Genomic DNA, 25075 nt, shown 5'->3' with positions numbered 1-25075 from the left:
GGACCTTGATTTCATTATCTACTTAGATGACGTCCTCATTGTCAGCACTCACAAGATGTATCTGAGCCTCCTGCTCAATAGACTGCAGCACTTTAGGCTCACAGTGAATCTGGCCAAGTGTGGCTTAGAGACAATAGACTTCATTATCCCAGAGGGAGCCATGCCACTGCCCAACAAGGTAGAAGGTATTCAAAATTTCCCCAAGATGAGCATGACCAAAGGAGTTCCTGGGGATGGTTAATTTCTATCATCGCTTCCTACTGGGAGCAGCCACCCTCATGCAGCCCCTGTTCGACCTCTTCAAGCTTGGCGACAAGATGCTTCAGTGGACACCAGACACCACAGAAGCCTTCCACGCCACTAAAACGGCACTGGCAAGGGGCTGGTGCGCCCAGACTCTTCCTCGCCCATGGCCCTTACAACAGATGCGTCAGACAGAGCAGAGGGTGCAGTGCTGGAGTAATAGGTCGATGAGCACGGGCACCCCCTTGCTTTCTTCAGTAAGCACCTTCAAATGCCAGAGCCAAAATACAGTGCATTCGACTGCGAACTGTTGGCCCTGTACCTGGCGATACACCACCTACACAGACCACAAACTGCTAACCTTCGCACTCGGCAGGTCTCGGACCTGTGGTCAGCGAGACAACAGTGACACCTCTCCTCAACGTGGTGGCCGACGTGCTATCCAGACTCACGATTGCCACAACCTCAGGAAAGCTCTATCTCCCAGCTCACTAAGGACCAGACAGATGACACGGACATCCAGGCCTACTGGATGGCTATCACCAGCCTGAAGGTCAGCGATTTCTGCCCCTCACCAGGAGGCCCGTCCCTGCTGTGTGAAGTCTCCACAGGTTGTCCCAGACCTATCCGACCCACGACCTGGCGATGGTGGGTTTTTGACCAGATTCACGGCCTATCTCACCACTCCATAAGGTCCACAGTCTGCCTGCTGTCCGACATGTTTGTTTGGCACAGCCTCTGTCAAGACGTGGGCCTGAACCTGCTTACAATTCTAGCGTGCCAAGGTATACCACCCCACTCCAGACTTTCGAGCTGCGCAACACTGATTTGAGCAGGTCCATGTAGACATTGTTGGCCCACTCCCTGTGAACCAAGGAATATGGTACTTGTTCACGACGATTGACCATTTTACGCATTGGCTGGAGGCAATACCTATGCCCGCATGCGACACAGACATGTGCAAGGGCTGTCCCAACCCAAATCACCTTGGACTGAGGGGCACAGTTCACCTCCTCACTCTGGTCCAACCTGACTAAATTCTGTGGCAGTCAAGCACACCACACCACGGCCTATCACCGCCACCTGAAGGCTGCCTTGAAAGTCCGACTGCATGGCCGAAACTGGGTGGAGTAGTCCTAGGCATTTGCATGGCACAAAAGGAAGACCTGCCAGCCTCATCCACAGAGATGGTGTACAGTTTCCCATTCACCATTCCTGGGACATCCATTTCAACAGTCCAGCCTACAGCCAGCGCCTTAGATGTCCTCCAGAGGTTGAGGGTGAAACTGGGTGATTGGCCCCCCGCAACTGCCTCTACATGGCTTGCCACCCAGCAACGTCCCTGCAGACCTGCAGTCCACGAACTATGTTTTTGTAAGGAGAGGTCAGGAAGGAACCCCCTACGGCGCCCATACGAGGCCTGTTCAAGATACTACAGAGAGATGGTGTCGTGTTTACACTGGACATTGGTGGCCAACCAAACTGATTCACAGTTGACCACCTCAAAGCCGCACACCTGGACTCCAACCTGCTGGCCCTGGACCCCCAGGTCAGGCACAGAGGCTGACCACCCAGAGCCTGCAAGTTAAACTGCTCAGGCGGCAGTGGCAATTCTGGGGGGGGTGGTGTAGCGGGCCGAGTGAACGTGCGGGTGGACAGGCCGAATCGCTGCAATAATCTGCCATGTCAAGATTGCGCGGGCCCTCCTTCACTACCGAGAAGCCCACAGTTGATGCCACGTGAGAGCTAAGGGACCCCACCCCCCCACTTCCGAGTGGCGCACTGCCGGCTAAGGAATGACACAGCGATGCGCTGACGTCACTTCTAGAAGCCAGCACATACGTCACCAGAATTGGGCATTCCCCACAGGGCAATGCAGTGAATTCAAATAATAAAGTCAGTTTTTGTTTCACCCTCGTACTCCGTTGAAGTCTCCATTTCATAGTGCTGCCACTAAACTATAATGTTTGGGAAATTTGGCTTCACAAGTGGTTGTGATTACTCAGGTATGTTTAATTGCTTCATTGCTGCAGGTATCAGAGAGCTAGCTTGCTTCTAAGCTTTTGATCACCTTTGGAGTCAATAGTTGCCATTTTCCAACATGAGGACTAAAGCCATTGAGACTGAGAAACAAGAATAAAACAATAATAGACATCACCCAAACCTTAGGATTTCTAAAATCAATCGTTAAGAAGAAAGAGCGTACCGGTGAACTCAGTAATCACAAAGGGACTGGTAATCCACTGAAGACTTCCATTGCTAATGACTGAACAATTCTCATCATAATGAAGAAAAATCCCCAAATGTATGTCCGACATATCAGAAACTTTCTCCAGGAGGTAGGTGTGGATATGTCAATGAATACTGTCTGCAGAAGACTTGATGAGCAAAAATATAAAGGCTACACTGCAAGATACAATGCATACCACCTTTGCCATGGTTTGCATCTTGGACAGTTCCTTTATGCCTCTACACTTGCCATCTGCGACAGAATATAGATATGTTTTTGGGAGATAAAATTGCAGCAGGGTTTGTACGTGACCTACACTAAAAACCCTGCCCCAATTTATCTCCCAAAAACATATCTATATTGTCACACATCACTCTGATACAGGTCAATCTTGGTCTAAGCTGTCTACAAGAAGACCTTTTATCCAGAATTCTGCAGGCTCCTTTAGATACTGTAATCTGGCCACCCGTGGCTAATTAGTGGTTTGTATCTTGTGGTGTAGCCTCTGTATTTCTGTTCATGAAGCCTTCTGCAGACAGTAGTCATTGACATAGCCATAGCCACACCTGCCTCCTGAAATGTTTCTGATGCTTTTGGGGATTTTTCTTCATTATGATGAGAAATCTTCTCTCATCAGCAGTGGAGATCTTCTTTGGAATACCAGTCTCTTTATGATGTTCCAAACTGTTGATTTTTGGTAATTCTAAGATTTTGGCAATATCTCTTACTGCTTTATTGTTTTTCAGCCTCATAATGGCTGCTTTGACTTTCATTGGCACAACTCTGGTCCTCAAAAATGACAACTACAGACTCCAAAGGTGATTAAAAGCCAAGAAGCAAGTCTAGCTCTCTTGTGTTTAATTGCTTCATTGGTGCAGGTATACCTGAGTAATCAAAACACATGTGAAGTCAAATGTTCCAAACATTATGGTGTCCTGAAATGCCGGAATGACCGGTATGTTCAAAAAAAGTGCTGCAATTTCCTCATGGTTACATCAAAATATATAAAAATAACCTTGAATAAAACCTGGAATGTGCACTTTAATTACACGTGAATTGTTTAATTACCAATTTAAAACTGGAGCACAAGAACAAATAAGGGAGGGGGGGGGGAGAGGAAGTGTCTTTGTCCCAAACATTATGGAGGGCACTGTAAAGCAGAAAGTAATGCAATGTTAAGAAAGACTAAATGAAAAGTTTAGACCCAGGACTTCCTGATCATACCATATAGTTAATTTGTGAAGCATCATACTGATTATTTATTTGCAGCTACTTTTCTGAAAAATTTTAAATAGTATTTTACATTCAGTTTGTCTTAATTGCAAAGAAAATTACTTTGTCAATCTCATGCTAATTTTATGAAAATCTCGATTAAACTGGACAAATGTTATTTCTAATGCAAGATTTACTAAATATTGTTTTACTTAGTGTTTATTACTCTGCTACTTGTAAATAAAATGTCACCTTACATTACTGCAAGGAAAGTTCCTTAGAAATATGTTGTTTTCATCACAGCTTTGCATTACCTGCATTTCTTTCTTTTTCAATCTTTTTATTCATTTTATAATAATAAAATATATCAACACATGATGTATTTGGAAAACATAATAAGTACAGAAAGTTACATAACACTTTATGCAAAGCTATTAGAATCACTACCTATATCACTAAATTAAGGAATGACAATGAAATATTTGATTGTAATATTGATTCTCCACTACCTGGACTGGCGTTGTATGGTGAAAAGATTTAAGATTGCGAGAAAAGAACATAAAATTATCGTCAAAATTGTTTTTGTTCTCGAAGATCTGAAAATGATCCTCACATATTTTGAAAGGAATTGACTTACACTTTCCAACTACTTCTTTACACGAAGTTCTTGTTATAGATTAGTAATAGAAGCATGGACAAAAAAAAAGCAGATATATAAAGTCCAAAGTCAAAAACGTACCAGCAGTTCAGATACAAGAGGCACAAAACATGGTGCCATTTCATTTTTGCTAGTATTTAATAAAGAACAGGTTCATCTTCATTCTAGAGGCAGACAGGATACTGCAGATGCAGGAATCTAAAGCTAAACCCAAACTGCTGGAAGAGTTCAGTGGATAAAGCAGCACCAGTGGAAGAAAAAGAACGTTCAACATTTCAAGCCAAATCTTATCAGGACTAAGGAAAGTGGTTTGTGTTATTTTACTCCTCTTTCCATTCCCAACTGTCCCATCTGTTGGGCTTCTCAACTGCCAGAGTGAGAGCCCACATAAATTAGAGGAATAACACCTCATATTCTACCTGGACAGTCTATATAGTCCAGTGATTTGAACATAAGAATTTTCTAGTTACAGGTTACAAGTCTCTCTCCTTTCTTCTGTATCTCTTCTGCTCTCACCCTTCCCACCACCCATTCCCATCTCTTCCTCTTTGGTTTTATCCCCACTGGACACTTCCTTTTCCTCTCAGCCCACCAACCCCCTTGGGTTCCAACTCATTTTTCTTTCTATAACCACCATTCTCACCTACTCTACATGAAATTCCAGCACTGGCTACCTTGGTCTTCTAACCACCCACTCCCCCCTGCATAACTCATCTTCCTCCAACTTTATCTTGCCTTTCTCTCTTTTTATCTGTCACCTGCCAGTCCTCTGGCTCCATCCTTTGCCTCAGAAGCAACCTTTGCTTGGTTCACCAATCCCGCATGGGACCCCTGTCCCACCTTATTCTCTTTACACTGCTTCTGTACCAAATTTCATCAGTGTTGATGAAGAGTTTCAGCTTGAAATGTAAACCATTCTTTTTCTCCTACTGGTGCCAATTGATTTATTGAGTTCCTTCAGCAAATTGTGTTTCCTTTCATTTTCATCCTGAATTGATAAAGAACAGAAGTAATGTCCCCCCTTCCCAAAAAAAACCAACTTCCCTTTGTTTTATGGAGGATGTCATCCTTGATAATCCTCAAAACCACAATTTTCTAAATTGGAAGTTATGGATATTAATCACCTTTTTACAAGAACCCTGTCTTGGTTGTTTAGAGGTACAATCTCCATTACCTATAATTATTTATTTGGGTATCATTAAAAATGTGAACATTTAAACATGTTGAAATTTGACAAAGTACTAAATCTCAAATATACAAAAGGCTTACCAGTGATGAAAATAGTACAAAAAAGCAGCGTTGAATTTCTTAGTGTCCACAGATAGATTTTCATTGACCTGAATGGTTGTTGCACAAACAGCTGTCTATGCTGTGTCCTTAATTATGCCCAAGTTGCACAAAATAGATTGAAGATTTTTGGTCAGAAACATGTGCTCTGGAGCCATTGTTCTGTGTAATTCTTGAACCAGGATGTGGATTGCGAACATTTCAAATAATTTCTTATTATTTCTGTTAAAAAAAATATACATTTTAGTTGCTTTATTTATTTACATTATGCTTTAATGATGAGGGCATGGATTATGATAAAGCATTCTATTACCTGATAAGTGGTCAAGGTCTCTGTATGCATCTTGCAATTAAATATCCAACTAAATGCACAAATAATCTCAGTCATTTACATTGCCATTATTCACCTATTCATAATCTCAACCAGGGTTCATGACTACACCTACTCCTCTGCACACATATTCATGCCATTTAACTCAATGGATATCTACACCCATTGCCTAACATCTGACTGTAGCACTTTTTTTCAAAAGTTCACATTCACAAAATTTGTAAAAATGCCTTGCAGCACCTGTTCCAGTCACAGACATCTCTCTTAAGAGGTGTAATTTAGATTTAACAAGTGCCGACCACTCATGAAATCCATCACCTGCTGTTGCATCCAGCTAATTAGCAATGATTGAATGCCACAATGCTGGAAATGAGCAAGCAGAAAGAAGTCAACATGTAACCTACATTCCAATCAAAACACACCATAGAACAATTACAGCACGGTAACAGGACATCTCGTCCCTTCTAGTCCCACCTACCTGCACCTTGCTCATAACCCTCAATTCCCCTCCCATCCATATATCTATCCAATTTTTCCTTAAATGACAAAATGGACCCTGCTACCACTACTTCTCCCAGAAGCTCATTCCAAACAGCCACCATTCTCTGAGTTAAGAAGTTCCCCCTCATGTTATTTCTAAACTTTTGCCTTTTCACTCTCAGCTCATGACCTCGTTTCAATCTCTCCTGGCCCTCAAAGGAAAAAGCCTATTCAAATCAAGTCTATCTACCCCCTTCATAAATTTAAATACCTCTATCAAATCCCCCTCAACCTTCTACACTCCAAGGAATAAAGACCTAATCTGCTCAATTTTTTTTGTAGTCTACATTCTGAAACCCAGGTAAATCTTAAATCTTCTCTACCTTGTTAATATCCTTCCTATAATTTGGTGACCAGAACTGCACACATTATTCCAAATTTGGCCTCACCAATGCCTTGAACAGTCTCAGCATCACCTCCCAACTCCTGTATTCTATGTTTTGATATATAAAGACTAGCATACTAAAAGCCTTCTTCACCACCTGATCCACATGAGATTCTACCTTCAGGGAACGATGAACTGTTATTCCTAGATCTTTCTGCTCTACTGCATTCTTCAATGCCCTCCCAGATTACATTTGTATAGAAATTCTCTATCAGTGCTAATTAATTTAGTGCACAATGCATCTAAATATTTCTAACTAGTGGGTTTGTGTGCATGCATGCAAAGGAGGCCTTCAAAATAAAATCCATCTTCACCAAATATTATTTTAATTTTGCAAATAATCAAAAACATGGCAACTACAATTATGAACCAAAATCCATCTAAAATGAGAGTTAAAATTTTGTTTTAGAATTTTGAAACTACTCTAGGTACAATGTTAAAAATTCAGTCACTTTTGCATAAGTCTTTTCATACTTTATTTTAGAAAGTTTCTGTAGGACGACACTGAGTTTCTCTAGTACATGTATCTCCAGTTTAGAGCTTTTCAGAAGCATGGAACAAGTGCAGAACCACGATTCATTGCTGCATGTGTCGAGGAAGTTCTGTAAATATCCTGTGAAAAAATAAGAAAAAAAAACAGGTTTATTTCATTCCACACTTTCAGAATGCAATGATTCAAGTTTAAGATCATCTAACTACATGTACAATTAGATTAAACAATATTTCTTTGGACCATGGTGCACACCCATACACACAAAATACAGAGCACATAACAATCTCTCACCCACTGTTATATGTGGATTGTGGAGAAACACGTGGCCTGCCTGCCTGACTGGAATATTGTGGATTGGGAATAGTCAATGTGAATGTCTATATTGCTGTTTTGTAAATGATTGTCTTTGATGTTCTCCCATTTGTCTCCAGTGTGTTCATTAAAGTTACCTGTGATTGTAAAACTTGTGTCCAAACTCATCTCTCTGTGAACTCACCGAACCCGATACTCTTCCAAACACAACACACACACGTATTCATATAAAATTTGTAATAAATATATAAATATTTGGGATGTTCATCACTCTCACAGTCTGTGGAAAGAAGCTATTTCCCAGCCTGACAATCCTAATTTGGATGCTCCTGTACCTCCTTCTTGATGGTAGTGGATCCAAGATACCATGTGCTGGATGGAAAGGGTCCTTAATAATTCTTTGAGCACTAGTTTAGCAATGATCCTGGTGAATGTCATCAATAGAAGAAAAGAAGACCCTCATATGCTTCTCAACTTTTAAAAATATTTTATTTACTATAAAACCACTTAGCAAACATATCACAATACAGAGTACTTCAAACAATCCAAATACATATGGTATTTTATATAAAAGTAAGGTAAGAAATATAAAAGAAAGAAAAACTTCCTATAAATCCACCCCATCCCCCTCCAAACTGAAGAAAAGAAGAGGGACAAGAAAACCACAACAGGAGTAACTTCTGTTACAAGCCCAGAGGACCCCAAAATCCAGCAGCAATAGATATTCACCAAGACAACTGGTTACTTAAACAAAAGTTACTTTTAATTATCTTTTAAACATGAAAATAGAATCAAACTTTAACTTATCACTATTGACTTAGTTACCTAACTTAACCCCCTTCTAATTCTAAGCGCATGTGTATGTAAGTTCAGAAAAGTTCTTTGGTTCACAGTCCAATCTCACTTCTCATTCCTACAAATTCACTGGTTGCAGGGAATTCTTACACTGAGCACAGAATTTAACATTTATAAAGTTCACCAGGCTTTGGTGCTTGAAAGGTAAATGGTTACCACTCAGGAAGGTTCTTGTTGGTTTTCAGAAAGAGATTTGTTGTTTCAGGATGCCCACAACTGATTCCTTTTTAATCAGCCACTCCAATCTCTTGCTGATGAAACTTTACCCCCTTCAGGGTTCTCCAGATGAGAACTTCTTTATTTCAGGTCACCATAGAGTTCCTTTTTGTTTCTCTTATTCCAAGTGAAACATAAGGCACCCAGTCCTCTCCTCTTGCATGAACCACAAGGGCTTTGACCTGGCTGAATTAAGAACTCATGTTCCAAATGAGGTTTTTCACAAGTTTGCCAACTTGTCCTGTTCCAGTCCCAGCTGCTGTTGCTGGCTGTAACACTGTAGAAGTGATCTCTGTGTGTGTCTCTCTCTGAGAGAAAAAGCCTGTTTGACTCTCTCTGCTTGCAAAACCACATGACCCTCTAAGAACAGCAAGCTCTCTTCCAGACAGAAGGTGGCTCCGACAAGCTCTTTCATCTGTTGCCTTTCTGTAAACAACAATCCATTAGTGAAGTCTCTTGGGCACACTCGAAAGCTCTTGCAAAGACTGTTGGCCCCGACATGTCTAGCATGGGGCAGAGCTCCAGTATTTTAAATAAGATCTGTTTTAAAGTGTTTGTATGTGAACTACTCTAACAAACCTGTCCCAATTTATCTCCCAAACACATTATTAATTGGAACATAGACGACTGAGAGGGGACTTGATAGAGGTATTTAAAATTATGAAAGGAATAGATAGACTAGACATAAACAGACTCTTTCCCCTGAGGGGAGGGGAGGTTGGAACAAGAGGGCATGAGTTAAGGGTAAGGGGGCAAAACTTTAGAAGAAATATTAGAGGATATTTTTCCAATTAGCGAGTGGTGACAGAATGGAATGATCTTCCAAATGAAATAGTTGCAGCAGGGTCCCTTCTGTCATTTAAGAGAAGGTTGGATGTGTGTATGGAGGTGAGGGTGTTGGAGGGTTATGGGCGGAGAGCGGGAGGGTTGAGCTAGTGGAGTTGTTCTAGTGAACCATAGCGGACGAAGGGCCGACATGGCCTGTTTCCGTGCTGTAAACAGTTATATACTCTGTCACACTTCACTTTCAGATACTTTTAAACATATAAATATTTATAGAGACCTATAAGAGAAAGGGTAGGTTCAATATTCATCTAAATTTGAATAGAAACAGTTTGTAAATATGGAGGTATTAAAAGATCTTTAAATTTCTTATAAAATTCTACAGGAAATCCATCTTCTCCTAGCAATATGTTATTTTGCATTAAACATCACATCACTAATTTCCCTTGCCATAAATACTACATTCAAATTTTTCTGCTCCCTATCATTCAGATTAGGTAAATTAATATGAGATAAAAACTATTAATCTTATTTTCATCATTTACTGATTTATATGTAATAGTCCCAGAAGATTTTTAACTAGATTAATGACTCTAGATATCTGTTCTGCTTTCAATTACCATGCTAAAACTTTATGAGCTCTTTCTCATAATTCATAATATTTGTTTAGTTCTTTGGGTTAACTTTTCTGTTTTCCATGTCTGAAGAGTGTTATATTGAAGTTTTTTATTATTTGTTTTTTCTTTTCTTCAGAACAATTATTTTGTAAATCTTTTCATGTTACCTATGTCCCATTCTAATTGATTTATTTATTTTATATATTCCTTTTTAATTTTAGCCAAGTAACTTATTATTTGACCTCATATATGCTTTTAACACAACCCAAATAATACATTTATTATCTACTGAATTAAAATTGACCTCTAAAAATAATTGAATTTGCTTTCTTATAAAATCACAAAAATCTACTCTTTTTAATAATTCAGTATTTAAATCTCTAAAATTTGAACATATTAATAAAAGTGGCAAATGATCAGAAAGTATTCTTGCTTTATACTCAACTTTACTAATTCTTCCTTGTAACTGTGCCAATAATAAAATAAATTTTTGAGTAAGAGTCATGTCTATGAGAATAAAAAGAATGATCTCTTTCTCTAGGATTCAACTTACGCCAAATATCAACTAAATTTAATTGCTTCATAAAATTAATATAGCCTTCGCCACTTTAGCTCTTATCGTTTTAATTGATTTATCCAATAATGGATCAAGATAACAATTGAAATCACCTCATATTAAAAACTTTTCCTGTGCTTTTGCTAAAAGTAAACAAGTATTCTTTTAAAATCTTCATCATCTACACTTGGTGCATAAATATTCATAAGCATCCACATTTCAGAATAAATCTGGCAATTAATCAAAGCATATATCCAGGATCAATTATAGTATCAAAAATTTTTACTGGTCATGTTTTTTAAATTAATATAGCTACTCCTCTTGCTTTAGAATGAAAAGATGAAGCTATAACTTGGTCTACCCAATCCCTTTTTAATTTAGAATGTTCTTTTTCTGTCAAATGAGTTTCTTGTAAAAAATCATTATCAACATTCATTTTTTTTCATATAACAGTATTCTTTTACTTTTAATTATACTGTTTACCCTATTAACACTAAAACAAAAAAAAAATATTTATTTTTATCATCCATTATCCCAAATCAAAATCTCTTCTAATTCTGTTCTCCCAGGTCTCTTTATCAATTCTAACCGAGTCCGGTGTATATCTCTGTCCCTTAAGAAAAAATAGAAAAAGGAAAAGTTCATTAATAACCAAACAAAAATAAAATATTACTTAAAAAAACTATAACCCCCACACTCCCCAAAAAAGTGTTGAATAAAAATATAACAGCACTATTTCCCTCCATGATATGGCACATAATGGTTCGGGCAAGCAAGGAAGAACATCCAACATCCCCTCCCCACCCTGTGGAAAAATTAATTAATTACATATTAGGAAATATTTGCCTGTTGCTTCAAGGTCCACATTAACTTGATCATCATCAATTAAAGATGTTTCCATCTGGGTTTCCAGCTTCAACTGAGACTCTCTTTGACAGATTACAATCTGGTTTGGCACAGCTTTCTTCAGTGTTATTTGGATCTGCAGCACCTCTCTTTGAACTTCTCGTTGAGGACTTAAACTCAATAATTCTTGACGCTCTTCCTTAATAGTGGGAAGTGACTCTGCAAATCTTTGTGCTTCTTCATCTATAAAGAACTTAGGTTGTTCATTCACCAAAAACAACAACAAACTTATAGCTTTTCTTCCAAAGAATGACCTTCACTGGATTAAATTGTTTTCTTCTATCCATCACTGCTTTACTTAAATCTGCATAAAAGAACATTTTAATTCCATCAATAATAGATCCATAGATCCCATGTTTTGCCTTGCTTTCTGGACTGCCAATTTTAAAATTTAATCAATGTAACTCCAGGTGGCTGATTTGGCAGTGGTTTTCTCTGTAAAGCTCTGAGCCCTTTCCAATTCAATTCTATTTGGAAAATTTTCTTCTCCCACGATTCCAGGAATCCATTTTTGAAAAAATTCCACAGGGTTGCCAATTCCTTCAAAATCTTCTTTAAGTCCCACAATCTTAACATTATTCCATCTACTTTGATTTTCCAACATATTCATCTTATTCATCATTTCTTTCCTCAGTTTTTCCCAGTGTATCTGAATTTTCAACCCTTTCAATTCTATCCATATAGATATCCGTATCATTTTTAACTCCCTGCAGATCCAAATCAACTCTTTGGACTGTTGCTTTAACTTCCTTCATTTCTGAAGCATTCTTCAACATTTCACTTTTAATCTTCATATCAGATCTAACATCTTTAATATCAGCCCTTATAACTTGATCTTGACCCATTATTAGTAAGTAAAAATCTTTCATATTGTTTTTTTTTCCCCAAGACCTGACTCCCCCGTATTTCCTCTCTATCTTCTTGATCATCTTCATCTCCTTTCTTCTATTGATCACCAGCTGTCAAAACTGCAGGTACTCCTGATAGTTCTGGCATGTTGTATATCTGTCTGCAGTCCCTTAATTCACCAGCACTACTGGAAATGTCGCTGAGGTGCATATTCTTCCTCTTCAAGCGAATGGAAGTAAACCTTTGCGCATTCAGATTAAATAAGGCGCCACCTTCCCTGGTATCCACGGGAAGTGACACTGGCTTTGCCTGAAAGTAAACTGTCATCGTGCAAGTTTTTCATTGTCCACATAATGTCAAAATGGTGGCCAGTAGCCTTGCTTGCTTCAACCTCATTTGGAAGTGAAGGTGTTGCTATCTAGACCTTTCAAGATATTCAAAGCTTCTACTGTGCAATACTGCAAAATGTTTCATACTTTGCCTTTATATTACAATTGATCATTTAACACAAAGAAGAATATCATTCTATTTATTAATACACTTGATACTTTAATTATTGTGAGTTAGATGCAAATAAAACAATAGCAATACATCCAAATTTGCCAATCATAAAATCACAACTGCAAGTTGTGTGGACAATTGGTTACAATTAGGCAACAATACGGCAAAGTTAATGGGAAAGTAAATGGCAGATAGAAGATGGAAAAATGTGAAGTCATCAACTGCCAATGAAAAGGAGAGAAAAAGGTCTAAATGTGAAAGAATTGGTCTTTGGAAGGTCTAATATGCCTTGTGCAAGAATCATTCTGCATTAATATGCAAGTTCAGCATATATTTAAGAATGTCCCAGATATGTGTCCTTTGTAGTAAATTAGTTAGAATATCTTAACAAAATTATGTTGGACTCTGGTGAGACCTCATCCAGAACACTGTCAAATAATAAATTGCTCCTACCTCAGCAATGCTTTCCTGTTCTAGCCCAGTATACCTCAATTCCTCTACTTTCTGAAACATATCCATGTGTGTTTGAAGAAATTCCTTTTCCTTCTGTCCGATATCTGACCCCTTATTTTGGAGACCATAAACACAGTGTATACACATCCCAATCAAGGAAAATATCGTCTGCATTTTCTTTGTCAAAAATATTGTGAGTTAGATGCAAATATATGTACGTTTCCATGAAATTGTCTCTCAATCTTATAAACTTGAAAGTGGAGAGCTCGAAGTTCCTGGTGTGCATATAATGTCCTATCCTGGACATACAACACCTCCTCATTAGTCAGTAGGGCTCAGCAGCGCCTGTACTTCTGAAGGAGGTTGAGGACAACATTATTTTACAGCCGCTCATTTGGCTGTATTATTGTGTACTATGGAAAATGTGTACTATTGTGCAAAGCTCTACACTGGAAGCCAATACAGAGGATCGCCAAAATGGCTGAAAAGATTACCAGGGTCTCCCATTGCTCTATTCACGACATTCACTGGAAGGGATGCTTAGCTAGAGTTCAAAGAATTATTGAGGACCTTTTCCATCCAGTATAGAGTATCTTTGACTAATACCATCAGGAAGGAGGTACAGGAGCATCCAAATCAGGACTGCCAGGCTGGGAAATAGTTTCTGCCCACAGGCAGTGAGATTTTTGAATGATGTCCTGTAACCAAGCAAATCATTCCAAAATATTTATACATATTTATTCGATATTTTGTAATTACATCCTTTATTTCCTCACCTCCAGACCACAATTGTGAGGATTGGTATTAACATCTCTGCCACAAAATCCATCAGTACCAGAGCATCACAGGGCTATGTTCTTAGCCTCCTGTTCTACTCACTTTACACCTATAATTGTGTTGCTCTGTACAACAACAACTCCATTTACAAATTCACTGACAATACCAATGGCAGTGTGTTGTATAAAAAGAGGTGATGAGTCAACAGCCCTTTTCACTCTGTTACCATTTGGAAAAAGATACAGGTGCCTAAAGATGAGCACTCAGTGGCACAAGGACAGCTTCTTCTCCGCTGCCATCAGATTTCTGAATAATCAACAAACCAAAGACTTTTGTGCACTATTATTTTATTTTTTTATATTTATTACTGTAAGATGGTTCATAATATGAATGTTTGCACTGTGATGCTGCTGCTAAACACCAAATTTCGTTACTTGTTCATGACAATAAATTCTGATTCTGAAACTGAATACAGGAGGGAGAATGAAATCTTAGCTGAATTTTGCACCAATAATAGACTCACACTCAATTTCACCAAAACAAAGGAGCTGATTGTTGACTTCAACAAGGGAAAACCAGATGGGAGATCAGAGGTGGAGAGGGTGAGCAAATTATAATTCTTGGGAGTCACTATCTCAGATGGTCTTTCCTGGAGCCACAAAATAATTGCATCATGAAGGTGTATCAGTAGGCCCTTTCAAACTGCCATGTAAAATGGGGTTAACCAGGCAACTTGGAGGAGTCACGTGATGGAGTAGTGGCCAGTTGGGAAAACCAGCCCTCTCTAGGAAAATAGGAAAAAAGCTAGGAAAAAGCAAAGCATAACACAAATAAAAGAAATAGAAGATAAAGATACAGAGAAGAGAAAGAAGATGGCTTCCAAGAAGGAGAAAGTAAAAACAACTGAAAAAAAAGTAGAAAGGTCGACAGAGAAGAAAGCCTTACCTGCACGAAGGAACAGGACGCTGTGGTGGCGAGGAGTGCCCGACCCTCGAGGTCAGTGCCTGCCCTGCGGAGTCGTGACCCACCAGCCGGTGCACTACAAAAATGGCTCTCGGAGCCAAACAAAAGTGAGAAAGAGGACACCGGCGGGAGGGGGGCTCAGCAAAGGAGCGGGCTGTCACAGAGCGAACAGCTGAGGGATGCCTGACACCAGGGCGCTCAGCTGGAGGACAAGGAAGGCAGCAGAAGAGGGAGCAATGAAGCAGATGTGGGAGAAAGATGGAGGGATGACCGACAAGAAGACCAACATCAGGAAGCACAACAGACTAGCAGCCCAGAAGGGGAGGACCAGCAACAGAGGCCCAGCAAGAAGAGGCCCGACAAAGAGATACAAGTAGCTCATCAGGTAAAACAGAAGAGACACAGACACAAAGAAGAGAAGACACACAGATACAGACACAGAAGAGGAAGAAGAAGACCAAGATCTTCACAGAGAAATAGAAGGTAAAACTGATGCACAGAATATAAATAAAGTCTTTTTTGAAGAACAAATGAGATCACTAAAAGAATGGTTATCATTAGACTTTAATGCAATTAAAAGGAAAATGAAAAGAACAGAAGATAAAATGCAAAGGTTAGAATTGGTAATGACAGAAATAGGGAAAAGAGTAGAGAATGTGGAAGAGCGGGAAATGGCTGTAGAAATGGAAGTAAATTACTTAAGAGAAAAGTTGCAAGAAAGTGACAAAAAAATTAGAGACACAAAAGTTGTAATCTCAGAAAATTTATATGTTGGAAAATTATAGTAGGCGAAACAACATTAAAATAGTGGGCCTGAAGGAGGGTGACGAAGGCACAGACATGAAGGAATTTATAAAAGGATGGATCCTGAAGGTTCTGGGAACGACAGAAATGCAGGAAGAAATGGAAATAGAAAGGGCACACAGAGCATTAGCTCCGAAATCACAGGCACATCAAAAACCAAGATCCATCTTAGTAAAATTTTTGAGATACACGACAAGAGAAAATATACTGGAATGGGCAAGGAATAAAGTTAGAGAAGATAATAAACCATTGGAATACAAAGGTCAAAAAATATTTTTTTAACCAGACATAAGTTTTGAACTCTTAAAGAAGAGAAAGGAGTTTAATACAGCAAAATCGATTTTATGGAAAATAGGTTACAAATTCATGTTAAGACATCCAGCCATGCTTAAATATTTATACCCAGGGAGCAAAACAGACTGTTCACAGTTCCAGAGAAAGCGCAAGAATTCACAGAACGTTTGCAGGACAGAAGAGATGTAACAAGAATGGAGAATGGCGATAAAGTATATATAATGATGTAAAAACAATGTATATGTAAAGAACTAAAGAGGGAAAAGAGAAAGGAAGGAAGGGAGTAAGGGGGAAGAAAAAGAGAGAAAGCTTTGTTATATGTGATTTTAAAAAGTGTTTTCTGGAGAGGGCTAGGTAGAGGGGGAATAACCGTCACTGCAAAATCAGTTGATGCTGAGAACAAGATTGCAATCCAAATGAAAAGGGAAGTTGTGGTTACCCGGCAAGGGATATGGGGCAACTCGGGGGGGGGGGGGGGGACTTTTGGGGTTAAGGCTATTAGTGGATGTGGGAACTGCAGGGTTACTTTATGTCTTAAATACGTTGTTGTACATTAAGTGTAATAAGAGAAAACGAAGAGATGAAAATGGGGAAAAGGGGGATGGAGGTGGCAAAGAGGTGTATGCAAGATATAAGATGGCCATGTTGAACTATATGACTATAAACATTAATGGAATACATAACCAAATTAAAAGGAAGAGGCTACTAAATTTATTGAAGAAGGAAAAATTAGATATAGCATTTGTGCAGGAAACGCATCTAACTGAAGCGGAACATAACAAACTAAAGAGAGATTGGGTATGACATGTAGCGGCAGCATCCTATAATTCAAAAGCAAGAGGTGTAGCCATACTAGTTAACAAAAATGCACCAATCAAAATAGAGGAGGAAATAATAGATCCAGCAGGGAGGTATGCAATGATAAAGTGTCAGATATACTCAGAATTTTGGAATTTGCTCAACATATATGCGCCTAACGAGGAGGATCAAAAGTTTATGCAGGATATTTTTTGAAGTTTGCAGACACACAAGGAAATATATTGATAGGAGAGGATTTTAACTTTAATTTGGGCCCAATGTTGGATAAAGCTGGACAAAAGACAAGTAAAAAGAATAAAGTCGCCAAATTTATAGTTAAATCAATGCAGGAAATGAAACTTATGGATATATGGAGGAGGCAACATCCAAGTGAGAAGGAATTTTCATATTATTCGAACACCTTTGTCCCAGTAATCAGATCCGGATCCTAGGAGGACTACCCAGGTGCTGCAATTTAAAAGAGGCTAATGCTTCTATTTCCTCAGGAGTTTGCAGAGGTTTGGTATGACATTGGACACCCTGACAAATTATTACAGATGTGTGGTGTAAAGTATGATAAACATCTGCATCATCACCTGGAATGGGGACACCAATACCCCTGAGCGTAAAGTCCTGCAAAAGATAGTGGACACAACTCAGGACACCATGGACAAACCCCTTCCCACCATAGAAAACATCTACGGGAAAAGCTGCCATTGGAGAGTAGCAGCAATCATCAAGGATCCACACCACTCAGCACACTCTCTGTTCTGAAAGAGGAATAGTTGCCATAAGGCCCACCCCACCACATTCAGGAACAGCTGTTACCCCTCCACAATCAGACTCAACAACAAACTCAATCAGAGACTCATAAAAGTACTCTTACTTTTGCACTTTATTATTTTTTTCTCTTCTCTCTATTTTTTCAGTTAGTTATATTTATTTGTATGTGTACATTGTGTAGGTTTTTTTGTACTACCAATAAGTAATAATTCTGCCTGACCTGCAGGAGAAAGAACCTCAGGGTTGTGTGATGTCATGTATGTATGACAATAAATCTGAAATCTATATTATACAGTATCTTCATGTATACATGTGATTATTTTCTGATGTGTATTATGTATATGTGGGTGTGCATCATGATCTGGAGAAATACTGTTTTGTCTGGTTGTACAGTATATGTACAGACAGATGATAATAAACAAACTTCAGTCCTAGCCTGCTTAATCTTTCCTCAGATAATAAATTTACGATTCCAGGAGCCAATCTGGTGAATCTTTGCTGCACTCCCTCCATTGCAAATATGTTTCATTAGAAAGGACAATAAGACTGCATTCTATTTAAGAAGTATTCTTAAATGGGCTCAACATCGAGCAAAACATCTCGTATTCAAATCCTTTTGGAATAGACATAGTATTTGCTTTCTCAACTGCTTGCTCAGCCCAAGTTTTAAATTTCAATGATTCATAAGTAAAACAACCAGGTTCACCTGGACAACACCTTTTAGAAAATATTCTGTTTTTCATTTTTTTATATATACCAAAATGATGGGCAATATTTTTCACATTATATTTCTTCTGTCATGTCTTTATCCTTTCGTGTAACCTGTCTACATTTCTTCACCTTCTCCCCACCCTGCCTCCCCCAGGGTTTTCTACATCCTATTCAGAACTTGAACTCACTTGCCATTGAACAGTAATCTTGACACTTGATCCAAACCGGTGAATATCTGGGGATCCAGTACTATTCCAAAGTCATAGCCACCCAACTCCCAAATAACCTGTTTCTGTTTTCTATTCATTAACTAATCTTTAATCCACATCAGTAAATTGTCCCCACTCCACGTACATAAATTTAACTTAGGCCAGAAGCTCAAATGTACTATATCCACTGGTTCCTTGTTCTATTTTACTCACTACAACCATAGAAAATATGGAAACAGTCACTTCAGATTCTAATCCCAAAATCAAAATGTAATATTGCTGCTAAGGCCACCATATACCACAATCCCAACCTCTGCTCTCTGTTTCAAGTCCCTTATCCAATCATATACATTGACAGAAAATTATAATTATGTTTCTATTTCCACAAGTGCTGTGACATAATTTTTTGTTTTTATTTCAGTATCAGCAGTTAAAAAAAAATTAGATTATCATTCGACTTACTATCACCTAGAAATTCCAACTGCAAAGAAGCTGAGCTTTTACGTTTGACATGATTTGCCTCCGTCTTTCTTGTTTTGTTCATCTTGATGGTTTGTTTCTTTTCTGGTCTTCATTAAAATGTTTACCAAAACCTACATACCCAACCACATCTCTTTTTCTTAACAAAAGTCCATGGTCAAATTCATCTCACATGGAATCCAATTGAAATTCCACCCTTCTCAATTCAGATCCACCTAGATCCATTGGTATGTTTAAAACATACAGCAAAGGTCTTCAACCTGAAACATTAACAGTTTTTCTTTCCACAGATGAAATTCTGAACATTTCCAGTATTTCCTGTTTTATTTTTAGATTTCCAGTATATACAGATCTTTGACTTTTAATCCCATAGGCCTTAAATCGACTATATCTATTACGTGGTACTCTATCGATACTATTTAGCTTATCAGCTGAAATTGATGAATGATTTTCATTTAATCAATTCAAATCTAAATTTAGTTTATCAACACATCACAAATTTGACTGATCATAAAAAGTAAAATTTTTAACTCTTAACTTCAATCTTAAGAATCAGATATTAAACCACAAACCCATGTGCATTAATAATAATTACAATAAGAATTTACTACGGTAATTCCAGATATTTTAAAGAGCTGTTTAAAATATTGCTTGTCTTTTTCGTACACTAAAAAAACACATGGATAATTTAGTGGATTAATAATGTGGATTATTACTGGAATAATAATACAGATTTTTCTGTATCTGAGAGTTTCTAATAGATCTACTTACGTGATTCCATTGTCATTTGTAGAATGATATCAACAGCACGGCACAATAGATTTTTACTTGAGGGCTTCAAGTAATGAAGTATAACCTGCAAAGCTTGATACTCCACGAATAAAGCCTTGCCTTCATCAGTGTTCAGATCAGCAAGTAGGGTGTCAAAAACTTGAGCCAAATAATCTACTATGAATGAAAAGGCAACAAGATACAAAAAAATCTCAATATCATATTCACAGCAAGAAATAAACGCAAGCAAAACAAAACATCACCATGCATCAGCTTGGCCCAGTTGGTAGCATTTTCATTTCTGAATTATGATTTCACATTCAAGATTAGATGGATGGATGGGCTGATGTGATGGAGAAACTATTTAAATTAAATTTAAATTTAGACATACAGCAAGGTAACAGGCCATTTCGGCCCACGGGTCTGTGTTGTACAATTTGTACTCAATTACCCTGGTACATCCCTGGTACATTTTGAATAGTGAGAGGAAACCGGATCCCCTGGGGAAAACCTATGCAGACATGGGGAGAATGTATAAACTCCTTACAGACAGCATGGGATTCAAACAGTGGTGCAGTAAAGGCATTGTGCTAACCGCTACACCAACCATGCTGCCCAATTTACAAAGATTGATTTTTTTGCTAACAGAGAAGTTACGATCTTGAACTCTCCACTAGCAAGAGTGGTTAAAACAAAATCATAAACAATTAAGACCATAAGTTGGAACTGGATTAGCATTTGAGGGAAAATAACTTGCAGATTTGCAGGAAAATGGGTTTAGTAGCAAAGAGCTACAGGAAGCCAGCTGGGCCAAATCATTTCCTCCTGTATTATAATAATTTTATAATTCCAAATGAGTTTTTCCAAATTCTTTCATAATTCTGGTTAACAAAAGTTTAGATTCAGAATTAATACACTGCATTGATGGCTAGATGCAGGATCATTCCAACGTTTTCTGCCCTATTTAAATAGAAGTATTTTCAAGTTCAAGTTTATTCTCATTTGATTATACATATATTGTACACATATGTATGTGAACAAGATAGAAACTCCCAGAGTTATGTTGCCTCCCAGTTGCGAGGAGTATTAGGAATAAAGGAGGTGAACTTAAGAGCATGGATTAGTACATGGAATTACAATTACAATGCGATGAGGCAGGAAATGGGGAGAGTAAACTGGGAATAAATGTTGTTGTGAATAAGCGCAGAAGTAATGTAGAGGATGTTTAGAGGCCTTGCGCAGGGTCCTGTATAGGTTTGTTCCACTGAAACAGGGAAAAGATGGTAGAAAAAGGGAACCATGGTTGACAAAACAGTTGAGAGAGCTGGTTAAGAGGAAGAAGAAAGCAAACATTTAGGAAGAAAAAAAGCAAAGGTTCATGAGAATTCTATGGTAGCCAGGAAGGAACTTAAGAAATGACCTGGAAGAGCTTGAAGCGGGCATGAGAAGGCCTTTGCAATTAGGATTAAGGAAAACTTAAGTGTTCTATGCATATGTGAAAAACAGAAAGATGACAAGAATGAAGATAGGGTCGCTTAAAGATAAAGGATGCATCATGTGCCTGGAGGCAGAGGACATTAGTTCAGTATTCACCAGAGAAATTGATGTTGGTCAAAGTCAGAATAGGACAAGCTTATGTGCTGGACCAAATTGAGATTAAGAAAGAGGAAGTGCTAGATCTTCTTAAAAACATTAGCATTTGATATCTCCAGCACCGAATGAGATATATTCCAGGTTGTTATGGGAGGGAGGGAGGGAAGAGATTGGGGGGGCTTTGGCATCAAGAGAAGTACCAGAGGATTGGAGAATGGTGCATGTGGTCCCCTTGTTTAAAAAAGATAATAGGGAGAATCCTGGGAATTATAACCAATGAGCCTTATATCAATGGTGGGCAAACTATTGGTGAAGATTCTTAAGGACAGGATTTACAAGGAATTAAAAAAGCAGTCTTCTAAGGGGTGGTCTGCATGACTTTGTGAGGGGAAGGTCGTGCCTCATGAGCCAAATTGAGTTTTTTGAGGAGGTAACAAGAAATTGATAAAGAGAGGGAAGTAGATGTGGTGTTTATGGATTTTAGTAAGGCATATGACAAGGTCCCCCATGGAGAGTTGTTCAGAAAGTTATAAGGCATGGGACCCATGGAACCTTGGCTGTGTGGATTAAGAATTAGGTTGTCTGTAGAAAGCAGAGAGTAGTAGTATTTTGCCTCTAGGTCAGTTACTAGTGAAGTTACGTGGGGATCTGTTCTGTGACCCTTGCTGACCTATATATTCCCTTTTTTAAAAAAAAGCACTAGAACTTCTAATCCTTAACCCTCCATTTTGCTTTCATCCATGTATATGTCTAAGAGTCTCTTAAAAGACGTCTATAAGATTATGAGAGACATAGATAAGGTAGATGGCCAACACCTTTTCACCAAGATGATTAGAAAACAACAGAGGACATCTGTAGAAAGTGAAGGGAGGAAAGTTTAGGGGAGACATCAAGGGTAAGTTTTTTTTTTAAAACAGAGATTTGTGGATACCTGGATTACATTGCCAGGAGTGGTGATGGAAGCTGGAACAAGAGGGGCATTTAAGAGTTTCTTAGACAGGTACATGGATGAATGAAAAATAGATTGATATGAGGTAGGGAGAATTTAGTTTTTTTTGGGAAGGCATATATTGGCCAGCACCACACAGTGGGCCAAAGTGCATGTACTGTGCTATAATGTTCTATATTCTACAACCCATGTCTCCGAACCATAGTGCATACTAACACACAAATGACATGCAAACGGAGCAATCCAAAATAAATTATATGTAAAAATAAGTTACAAATTTCTAGGATTGTTCAACAATCTCACTGCCTGTGGGAAGTTGTTTCGCAGCCTGACAGTCCTGGTTTTTATGCTCCTGTACCTCTTACTTGAGGGTAGTGTTTCAAAGATACTAAAGGCTGTAGTCATTGTTGATAGAGGAAAGAGAAACCCCTGCAATCTTCTCAGTAATTTTAATCACCCTTCATTCTGACCTTCAATCTGATGCTTTGCAGCTACCACATGATGCAGCCAGTCAGGAAATGGTATTGTGCTCCTATAGAACATTGCTTTTATGATGATTTTGCCCTCCTCACCCTTCTTAGGAAGTGTATAAGTTACTGCGGCTTCCTGACGAATGAGGAGGTGTGGGTTCAAAATAGGTTGTCCTTTAAATGGACGCCAAGGTACTTTGTGCTTCTCACTCTCTTTCTACACGATGGAGCCATTGATATGTAGTGGGGAGTAGTCCTTTATTTTCCTGATGTCCACATTCATCTCCATGTTAAGATTCAGGTTGTTGCTCTTGCACCCTTGTACAAGCCTCTCAACCACCTTGTTGTTAATGCCAACTACCATTGTGTTCATTTTCTAAATTTAATCCTGAAAAACAAATCTTTAGTGTACCTCACATAAAGTGCATTGATTTAGCCTCTGTTGCTGATATTAGTAAATCTGTGCTCCACTCACTCCAAGTCTTCGCAAAGTATTGTGTTCAGAACATTTTACTGGAGCTTTCAGAACTCCACAAAATAACCAGCATTCAGTATTTAGTTCACTACACCAGGAATGAAACATTTCCTACATTGCATGATGGTTTTATGTAAGGGTGTGTCAGTACAAAATAAAAGGGCCTATGCACATCAAGCATTGTACATTTAATGTCTGGGGACAGAAGCATGTGGGAGAATAAAGAGAAGTGAGACCTCAAGGGCTTAGTCATGTCATCAAATGAGAAGTGAGTGAGGTTGGTGGGGCTGTGATTGGCTACTGGATCCTAATTGTGCCAGAATCTGGTGGCAAAGGGCAGCACCCAGTAAGTAATTAAAGAACACTAGGTACTAAGTGCCAACAATTCTGTCAACATTGGACCTAATCAAGCAGGTGTCCACTAAATTTTGTTGTGAAAGCCTCCTTCTCTATGCATGATCTATGTTGTTCATGGGTCCAATTTAATTTCCAGTGACATCCTAAATCTGCTTGCATGTGATTGGATACTACTGCACACACTCAAGGCATTATACACACAGATGAACCAATCTAATTTAACAAATTTTACAAATTACACAAATAGTGCCCAATCATTTTCAATGTATGATGCGCATAAACGTTGCACTATGCTATGCAATAGAATTTCTGTTCTTTTTTTTGGGATAGGGATGGTGGGTAGGTTTGTTAGAAATATGTTTAAAATTGTTACTAAAATTGAGAACTGAGAAAAACATCACTATACAACAGAGAAAATGCAAAATATACTTGCAGCGGAGTATATGGGAAGAAGATGAGTAGTAATTAATTTATTCTTAACAGTAACAGGCCCTTGCGCCCCATGAATACGCACCTCCCAAATACACCCATGTGACTAGTTTAACCTATAAATCTTGTACATCTTTGGAGAATAGAATTTGTCATGCAAAGCTCTGGCATAGAAGCAATGCTGTTTAGTCTTTTTACAACTGTAAGCATTTGGGGCACTGAAAAATGGTTTTAATATAGTCTAAGCATTTCACTTAGGTTACTCTTAAAAGTTTTTAATGCCAAAAACATATGAGGCTCCAAACTTCTGAGAAGAATCCCTGGTGTAAGAATCTACCAGTTCTACTGAAAACAAGGAAGATCTCAGTTATGGTTTGTAGGTTTCTTCAATATTTGTAAAACTGAATGAATATCTACTCACCTTGTGTAATTGTTTTGAGGATACTGAGAGCTGACAAAAATCGGACATTAAGATTAGAACTTCTGAAGAATGCAGATACTTTTGGTTTAATTTCTGCAGCCTCTGAACAACTAGCATTCATTGTTCGACTCAATGTTCCTTGGAACAGTTCTTCTCCTAGTCGTCGCATAGTTGAAGTAATCACTATCTGCTAATGTTCAAATGATTGCATATTACTACTTCAAACTTGAACTATTATTAGTAACAATCCATTATTAGTAACAAAATCTTCACCAGCTTTTTAAAATTGTAGTAAGAAATTAAAGGTATTTTGGATAGATGGGAAGACCTTACAGAGATGCTGGACAAAATTATTAAATTTCAG

General features: G+C 38.4%; 1 protein-coding gene across 7 annotated transcripts in view; it reads right to left on the bottom strand.

The window, feature by feature from the left end:
• Positions 1-25075, bottom strand: part of LOC138739338 (coiled-coil domain-containing protein 138-like) — a 274654-nt gene that overhangs the window by 201529 nt on the left and 48050 nt on the right. For 2 of the 7 annotated variants that reach the window (XR_011342184.1, XR_011342183.1), the window contains exons 12-15: positions 24712-24901; positions 20018-20194; positions 7361-7499; positions 5613-5852 (exon numbers count right to left, since the gene is read on the bottom strand). Coding sequence is in view for 5 of the 7 variants with exons in the window: in XM_069891162.1 (XP_069747263.1) it covers positions 5708-5852; positions 7361-7499; positions 20018-20194; positions 24712-24901 (651 nt within the window). In the remaining 2 variants the exon portion in view is untranslated. Of the gene's footprint in view, positions 1-3915; positions 5853-7360; positions 7500-11189; positions 11332-14466; positions 14511-20017; positions 20195-24711; positions 24902-25075 lie in introns of those variants that run through there. The other 5 variants (XM_069891162.1, XM_069891164.1, XM_069891163.1 and 2 more) reach the window with 5 other exon arrangements.

This window comes from Narcine bancroftii, chromosome 7 (assembly GCF_036971445.1).
Source record: "Narcine bancroftii isolate sNarBan1 chromosome 7, sNarBan1.hap1, whole genome shotgun sequence".
NCBI classification, from domain to species: Eukaryota; Metazoa; Chordata; class Chondrichthyes; order Torpediniformes; family Narcinidae; genus Narcine; species Narcine bancroftii.
This window is presented reverse-complemented; position numbering and strand designations above follow the sequence as displayed.